Source organism: Octopus sinensis, linkage group LG24, assembly GCF_006345805.1.
Source record: "Octopus sinensis linkage group LG24, ASM634580v1, whole genome shotgun sequence".
Classification (NCBI taxonomy): Eukaryota; Metazoa; Mollusca; class Cephalopoda; order Octopoda; family Octopodidae; genus Octopus; species Octopus sinensis.
Genome location: NC_043020.1, coordinates 11,119,065 through 11,128,658, shown reverse-complemented (window position 1 = coordinate 11,128,658; position 9,594 = coordinate 11,119,065). Strand labels below are relative to the sequence as shown.

The 9,594-nt window shown below is 37.2% G+C and overlaps 1 protein-coding gene across 1 annotated transcript in view; it reads right to left on the bottom strand.

The window, feature by feature from the left end:
- The window catches only part of LOC115223914 (carboxypeptidase E-like), a 79,245-nt gene extending 70,772 nt beyond the window's left edge, over positions 1 to 8,473 (bottom strand). The window contains exon 1 of the mRNA XM_029794645.2: positions 7,951 to 8,473. Within this exon, the coding sequence (XP_029650505.1) occupies positions 7,951 to 8,392 (442 nt within the window). The 5' untranslated portion in view covers positions 8,393 to 8,473. The remainder of the gene's footprint in view (positions 1 to 7,950) is intronic.
- Between the last annotated feature and the right edge of the window lie 1,121 nt (positions 8,474 to 9,594).

The window sequence follows — 9,594 nt, the reverse complement described above, 5'->3', positions numbered from 1 at the left end:
CAGAATATCCCTAACCACTAAGCCACGCGCCTTCACATGGTAGTACTTACTGGCAACGATGGCAATCTTTCGTCTCTAGTAGACCTTTCCGTCGATTTCCGTAAAATTTTTTTTTTTTTTACATATGGGCTTGCGGGAACTTTTGAAGTACTGAGAGCGAAAGATACTAAGAGAAAGCCATTTTATGACGAGGGAAGTTCTTTTGAAGTTACCGTGCATGAGAAGCATTGATGGACATATGTGTGTGTGCGTGTGTGTTTGATGGGGTGTGGGAGACAGACAGTATGTTGTGTAAGTGAAGTGCTTCTGTTAGTGTGTGTGAAGAGACAGAGAGAGTAATGTGTGAAAGAAAGAGATAACTGAAATTTTTTACTCGGTGTATGTGTATATGTATGTATATTACTTCAAAAGTTCCCGCAAGCCCATATGTAAAAAAAAAAAAATTTTTTTACGGAAATCGACGGAAAGGTCTACTTGAGACGAAAGATCGCCGCAACGATAAACGAACTGCCAGGTCTCATTTAATGTCAAAAGAAAGATCCTCCACTGGGAACGGGAATTGACGTCAATAAGTCATTGAAAGCTGACAATAAACTCGAGGGAAACATAATGTTTATGGGAAATAAAATAACAATTTGAATACAAGCCATAAGGAAGTACCGATTAATGCTTTCATGTAATAATGTACATACATACATACATTCATTCATTTGACAAGTATTTTATGCCTTTTCTATATCTAAATATGCTAGCACAATAGAAGCGATCGTCGGTAATGTATAGTGTAATCAATTAACGATGTAATTTTCTCTATTCTTGTTATGTCTTATTGACGAGTTTCGTTTTTATCACTTTCCTGAGGAGAAGATTGCATTGTTTATACCATTTATTCTTTTGAATAGTATCAGTGGAATTTTCGAAACATGTGTCGAAAGTAAAAATATTTGATTACACCTGCGTTAACTCCATTTTTTTTATTCATATATATATATATATATATATATTATATCAAATTAGAGATAAAACCACTATTAGGCAAATCAAACAATGAAAAACTTAAGCCAATACATAAAATTAATTAATTTATATTATTTTTAAAATATATCAAAAGTATTAAAAGTTTGATAAAAGATAATGAGTATATATATATATATATATATATATACTACAAAATTAGAAAATGGAGAAACATACTTAAATCAATCAAACATCAACCATCAGATGATACCCAAACAATACTTTATTACACCATTACATAACAGTAAAGGCATTATACAAAATATATTGTAAATATAATTAGACAAGGAAATATATGGCTGTGTGGTAAGTAGCTTGCTTACCAACCACATGGTTCCGGGTTCAGTTCCACTGCGTGGCACCTTGGGCAAGTATCTTGTACTATAGCCTCGGGCCGACCAAAGCCTTGTGAGTGGATTTGGTAGACGGAAACTGAAAGAAGCCCGTCGTTTATATATATATATGTGTGTGTGTGTTTGTGTTTGTCTCCCCAACGACCGATGCTGGTGTGTTTACGTCCCCGTAACTTAGCGGTTCAGCAAAAAGAGACCGATAGAATAAGTACTAGGCTTCCAGAGTCCTGGGGTCGATTTGCTCGACTAAAGACGGTGCTCCAGCATGGCCGCAGTCAAATGACTGCAACAAGTAAAAGAGTGAAGAAGGGAGAAAAGCGCCTCTTGGTTCCCAAGCTATGAAACCATCTTTCAAACGGAGCACGCTTCCAACAACCCTATCTTGAAAATAAGAAAATCAAAACAACACTCGTACACTGATTCACACCTATCTAAAAAACACAACCATCGTCCCTAAGAATACAGGACCTAACCCTAACTTTCTAAGCCATCAGCGATACAACATCTAGAGTACCCCAACTTCAAACAGAGAAAGGGAAAATCCTCCCCCCATAAAGATGACATCTTGTGGGAAGACGACCCCATCTCTTCCGATTCTTCTGATTCCAGCGATGACGAAGATGAACTGGCATGTGCAGACGATCAACTCTACGAAGTCTTCAACGGGTCGTCTGACGACGAAGAGTTCTTAGGCTTTGAGTGAAATCTCTACTCATTAGGGTTGATCCATTTTAGGACCACACATTTTCAAGAAAGAATATGAATAAATCATATAAACACACATAATAAAAAGACGGGCGATCTTTCGTCTCTAGTAGACCTTTCCGTCGATTTCCGTAAAAATTTTTTTTTTTTTACATATGGGCTTGCGGGAACTTTTGAAGTAATATACATACATATACACATACACCGAGTAAAAAAATCAGTTATCTCTTTCTTTCACACATTACTCTGTCTCTTCACACACACTAACAGAAGCACTTCACTTACACAACATATTGTCTGTCTCCCACACCCCATCAAACGCACGCACACACACATGTCCATCAATGCTCCCATGCACGGTAACTTCAAAAGAACTTCCCTCGTCATACAATCGCTTTCTCTTAGTCTCTTTCGCTCTCATTACTTCAAAAGTTCCCGCAAGCCCATATGTAAAAAAATTTTTACGGAAATCGACGGAAAGGTCTACTAGAGACGAAAGATTGCCAAAAGACGTTCTCTTATTATCTCTTGCATTTAAAATCTGGACTTTATCTTCTTCCATTAATAATTATAAATATCAATGATTGCAGTTGGAAATGTTCGTTAAGTATGAAATCATCGTGAAATTGAGGTTTGTATTCATCCCACATTTCTCCCTTTTCATTAGCCCCAGGTATTTCCCGGTTTCCTCCACGTTCCCCCCCCCCCATCAGGGACCGAAAATCGGGGGTGCGGTTTATACACCGGCAAATACAGTAATTCACTCGAAGACAGCACCTCTCTCTCCACCCTCACTTTCCTTTTCAAGTTAAACTTGAAAAAGTCGACGAGGGTTTTACCAAAGAGGAATGTTTCTGACCCTGGATCTTTTCGGTTTGACCGGCAGTTTTTTTCTAGCGGTGTCATATGAAATTGTCACCCATAATTATGACCCTAGTATCGATCTATTGCATTTCAATCGGTTTTAGGGTTAGGGGTGAGGGGAAGGGTATCTTTTTTTCTTCACAAATGTAAATAAACCCAATCTGTTTCTTAAACGAGGGACATATTCATACAGCACAGAATGTTTTTTTTTACCTCAATAGACGTCAGTGATTGGTTGAAATTGCAGAAATTGAAGTGAAAAAAACAACAAATATCTTACAAATTATAGAATTTTCTCAATAAAGCCAAGAAAAAATGATGTTTTATAAACACATTCTACCAGTATACGAAGTTTAAAATTTTTTAGTTACGTGGAAATTATTCTAAAAAAACTGCCGTTCAAACCGAAAAGGTCCCTGAACCCAATCCCTTTCAGCCTCGTCCACCAGGCAAAGGAAAACTACCTTGCCTGCCCGATTAAAGGAGGATGGCGGGGCAGCCATTGCTATGGACTCGGACGACAGACGGATCCGTCCTGCACGCGACAGCAGCTGTTCGACTTAACTCCAACAATTCAGCAATTCCCGGACACTAAGCGAGTGCATGCAGAACGGGTTTCGTCGCTCTGCGCACATCTCGAACAAGTCCGTCTGACAGCTGCATATCTATGTCTGTAGGTAGAGTTTATCTCGAACCGATAGAGCCCCCCCCCCACGCGACTCCCACTCGGTGGCACTGATAAGTGAAAGGCATCTTCTAGAGATCCTTGCAGATGGCGTAACCCGCGCGCGTGTCTACGCGTCAAAAGCCACGGCATGCCTAATAATAATAATAATAATAATGATAATAATAATGATAATATAATAATAATAATGATGATGATGATGATGATAATAATAATGAATATAATAATAATAATAATAATAATGAATATAATAATAATAATAATAATAATAATAATAATAATAATAATAATAATAATAATAATGATGATGATAATAATAATATTATTAATAATGATGATGATGATAATAATAATGATGATAATAATAATAATGATAATGATGATGATGATGATAATAATGATAATAATCATGATAATAATAATAATAATAATAATAATAATGATGATGATAATAATGATAATGATAATAATAATAATAATGATAATAATAATGATAATAATAATAATAATGATAATAATAATGATGATAATAATAATGATAATAATAATGATAATAATAATGATAATAATAATAATAATGATAATGATAATAATAATATTAATAATAATAACAACAACAACAATAATCGCACAGATTCTGAAGTCTGGTGTTCGTTTTGTTTCTATATACATCCTCCCGCTCAAAAGTATACATTCATTTTTAATATAAATAGATGGTTACATTGACATATTCTGGCTAAATTGTGCCATCAATAAATAATCGAATTATACTTTCATTTATCATCGATCTGTTCAATCACTTCAAATGAGTATCTCCCCCAATCATTCTAAAACAAAAATCAGGTTGAAATTTCTCCAAACTACAACCGTTTCTTTTAGTTGGTGTATTTATTAGATTTAATATTTATGATGGTAGAATAAATAAATACCATTGTATACCTTCACATGTGTACCCCGCCGATTTTGTTGCTTCATAACTTCCAGAAAAATGGATATTCTTTTAATGAAATTTTCTACAAATAGGCGTAGGAGTGGCTGTGTGGTAAGTAGCTTGTTTACTAACCACATGGTTCCGGGTTCAGTCACACTGCGTGGCACCTTGGGCAAGAGTCTTCTACTATAGCCTCGGGCCGACCAAAGCCTTGTGAGTGGATTTGGTAGATGGAAACTGAAAGAAGCCCGTCGTATATATGTATATGTATATATGCGCGTGTGTGTGTTTGTGTGTCTGTTTGTTCCCCTAGCATTGCTTGACAACCGATGCTAGTGTGTTTATGTCCCCGTTAACTAGCGGTTCGGCAAAAGATACCGATAGAATAAGTACTGGGCTTACAAAAGAATAAGTCCCGGGGTCGAGTTGCTCGATTAAAGGCGGTGCTCCAGCATGGCCGCAGTCAAATGACTGAAACAAGTAAAAGAGTAAAAGAGTATAGGCGTAGGAGTGGCTGTGAGGTAAGTAGCTTGCTTACCAACCACATGGTTCTGGGTTCAGTCCCAGTACATGGCACCTTGGGCAAGTGTCTTCTACTATAGCCTCGGGCCGACCAAAGTATTATGAGTGGATTCGGTGGACGGAAACTAAAAGAAGTCCGTCGTATATATGTATACATATATATATATATGTGTATGTGCTAGAAACAACAGCTAAATCTCCCTTAAATCACACATTTTTTTTTTTTCGTCTGAAAACATTTGGAAAATTTTTTTCGGTTTTATTTTTTTCAACCTAAAAGGTTTCTCCCAACATTTTTAAGTGCGTAAACACACACACACAAAGCGTGGTGAGGAGAAAAAAAAATCAAAACTTTCAAACAATATGGTTAAAAATATTTTCATAAAAAGCTGTCCTCCGCCCATTAACACCCTCACGAACGAAATGGAAAGAAAAAGACTTGGAAAAATCTAACTTGTGCAGGAGTCCTGATCCGAAACTCCGCCGCCCTTTATACTTACGGGGGGCCCATGAACAAATAGCAATAGGCGTTTACTAGGGTCCGTTCCATTGACTATGCACACCCATTTTGAGTCTGTAGCTTTGCGCAAAAATTTGAAATTTGTGTCACCGAAGAGTGAGTCTTAGAATTCACTTGTCCCCACGTTATTGTTCATTTACCTTTCTTTTAACTTCTTATTTTCAACTCTCTTTCCCTATTTATTTATCAAGCTATTTCACTTTCTCTCCCAAAATATATTTTTTTCATCTAGATCAGAAGTTCTCAACCAGCTCCTTATGACCGCTGGCGGGGTGGAGTCCATATAGAATTTGGTGGGGTCCGTTCAAGCAAAGTAGTATACTGGATTTCTACGTAGTATTTTTATGGTTTCTTTCTACCACATATTTCTCAACATATGTAGGCGTAGGAGTGGCTGTGTGGTAAGTAGCTTGCTTACCAACCACACGATTCCCGGTTCAGTCCCACTGCGTGGCACCTTGGGCAAGTGTCTTCTACTATAGCCTCGGGCCGACCAAAGCCTCGTGAGTGGATTTGGTAGACGGAAACTGAAAAAAAACCCGTCGTATATGTGTGTGTATGTATGTATGTATGTATGTATGTATGTATGTATGTATGTATATATATATATATATATATATATATATATATATATATATATTTATGTGTGTATATATTTGTGTTCTGTGTTTGTCCCCCCAACATCGCTTGACAACCGAGGCTGGTGTCTTTACGTCCCCGTCACTTAGCGGTTCGGCAAAAGAGGCCGATAGAATAAGTACTAGGCTTACAAAGAATAAGTCCCGGGGTCGATTTGCTCGACTAAAGGCGGTGCTCCAGCATGGCCACAGTCAAATGACTGAAACAAGTAGAAGAGTAAAAGATAGTAATATTTCCAGCCTTGAAACATATTCTCTCATAGCAATAGATTAAATACCACTAAGTTCTGAGTTCAAATTTCGCCGAGGTTGACTCTGCCTTTTATATCTTTTCGGGGTCGATTAAATAAGTACCAGTGGTGCACTGAGGTCGATGTAAATAATTTCAAATTTTAGCACAAGACCAGTTATTTCGTGGGGAGGGGGAAAGTCGATTCCATCGATTACCCCCAGCATTCAACTGGTACTTATTTTATCGATCCCGAAAGGCTGAAAGGCAAAGTCGACCTTGGCGGAATTTGAACTCAGAACAGACGGACGAAATATCGCTAAGCATTTCGCCTGGTGCGCTAACGACTCTGCCAGCTCAATAATAATGATAACAAGAACAACAACAACAACAATAATAATACCTAAAAAACACTTAAAAAATAAAATTGGTGCTTGTGTTTCGTAACGAGACCTACAATTTTGCCTCAAACTGATAAATTACTTCCTCGTAATTGAGGTATAATTATAAAATTAACGCTGCTTAACGAGAACAATTTATAACATATTGTTATATACATAAAAGCCATAATGGTATAATTGTAATGTCTGGTTTCAATGGAAATTTTTAAAAAACTGATTAATTTCGTAATTAAAGAAGCTTATTTCACCGTCACATTGCCATTTAGCTTCTTAAGGCTTGTCGCCAAAACCTTATATGTATATATATATATTAATAGATATATAAAAGTTCGATCAAAATCGACGCGAAGATCATATATATATATAGAGTGAGAGAGAATCGTATTATATGTTATAAACAAAGAATGGTTTCGACCTTTAAACAAAACAGCGCCAGATTCAGGGACAAAGAGAAAACACGGTTAACTCGAACCAGTACTTGACAGGAACAGATTTTACTGACCCTGGGAAGATAATCGATAAAGTCTACATTGGCAGAATTTGAACTCAGAATGTAAGGGAACGTGACTAAATAACCCAAGGTATTTCGTCTGGTTCCGGTGTTCTACAGATTCTAATAGTGGCTTCTGATTTAGAGACAAGCCCAACAATATTTCGGAGAAAGGTGTTCGTCGATATAATCGTCTCTAGTTACTCGACTGGGGTACTTGATTTTAACGGTCCGCGGAGGGCTGGAAGGAAGGCGAAGTTGACCTCGATGGGTTTTGAAACTAGAACGTAAAGAGCCCAGCCCGACACTAAAATAATAATAATAATAATAATAATAATAATAATAATCCGTTCCACTATAGGCAGAAGGCCTGAAGTTCAGAGGGAGCGGGGTTAGTCGATTATATAGATCCCGTTGCTTAATTTATCGACCCCCTAAATACTACTACTACTACTACTACTACTATACTACTACTACTAATAATAATAATAATAATAATAATAATAATAATAATAATAATAATAATAATAATAATAAACAGAAGCAGAATCAGAAGAAGAAGGCTTCTAAAAAAAAAATGGTATGTGGTACCTACCAGCAATGTGTTTTCCAGGATCGTCGCTGAATTCAATGACAGTTAAATTTCTCCCTTCGACCGAATGTCCAGGAGGGTTATAGACCAACGTGATGTCGGGACATTTGCTGTGTACCTCGTCCAGCAAAGCGACCATTTGGTCGTAATTGTGATGGACGAGGTCGGCATTCGACGAGAATTTCGCAGCATCGGAAACAGCTGCTTCGGTTCTTTGAGGCGTTATTGATAACAATAGGAACGATGAAAGAACGATGCCCAAGAACGGGCCAGAACGTGAAGGGCTGACATCGTAGTTCTTAAAACGGCTCGGGGAATTCAGTAAAGGAAACATGAGCGGATGTATGACGAAGGTGGATAATTGGTGAATAAAGTGGTTGTTTTTTTTTTTGTTTTTAAAATGGAGGATTTGGAATCGATACGTGATGATTTCTCTTTGATGCATCAAGTGATTTCTCTCGCTCTGTCTTCGCTTCTCTTTGACAGTCTCCGGGTTCCGTCTTGATACAACTGAGGGTTATCTCCCTTGAATACACTCTAAATATATGTATGTGTGTGTGTGTATGTGTGTTAATTGATGCGTGTGTGTTTATGTCAGTATGTGTACGAACGTCGTTCTCATTCATGTGTGTATTTGTCTATCTCTTCTCTCTCTCTCTCTCTTATCTCTCTCTATCTCGGTCTGTGTGGGCGGAGATATGTGACGTAGACCCTGTGACGACATACTGTTGCTAAGCGATTGGATTTACATTATGCTTCTAAATGAATGGTTGGACAACGTGCTATTTTAAATAAATGAGTAAATAAAAATGAGTGAATGTGAATGAAACTGTTGACTTGGTAAACATTTACTTTCGCTATTTATTATCGTCTTCCTCTTCACGCAGCAGATTATACCCACACTTATTCTCCCCACTCTCGCTCTCTTTCTCTCTCCTCTCACTTCATCTCCCACACTCTCGCTCTTTCTTTCTCTCTCACTCACCCGCACACAAACAGTATATAATAGTGTCAAATTGAGGAACTCGGCTTAGAGTTTTAAGGTGAAGGGTTTTAGCCCGATATCATCATTTGACTTGGTGGTTCTCAACCGTTTTTTTTTTTATCAATCGACTCCTTTGATTCACTATTTTATTCTGGTGAACACTCACGGCCATTCATTGTTTAAAAGCTAGTTTTTTCGCTACTTCTTTCAAAATTTCTATTTCGTTCTTCATACGTTCACTCGTAGGTACTATTTTGAGAGGTCCCGGTGCGCGCACTCGCACACTCGCGCATCCGCGCTATCTAGTCGATCCGGATCTTTTCCTTTTGAACGGCACTTTGTAACATAATTTCTAGGTAGCTAAAAAGTTTTAAACTTCGTATACTGGTAGAATGTGTTTATAAAACATCATTTTCTCTTGGTTTTATTGAGAAAATTCTATAGGTAGTAACATATTTCGTTTGAAATTTCTTGCATTTCGGCAATTTTAACCAATCAATTACCTCCATTGACGTAAATAACATTCTGTGCATAATGAATATGTCCCTCCTTTAAGAAACAGATTGGGTTTATTTACATTTGTGAAGAAAAAAAGATACCCTTCCCCAACCCCTAACTAACGATCCTTACTTTGTGTTTTTGTGTTTTATTTACTTTGTTTT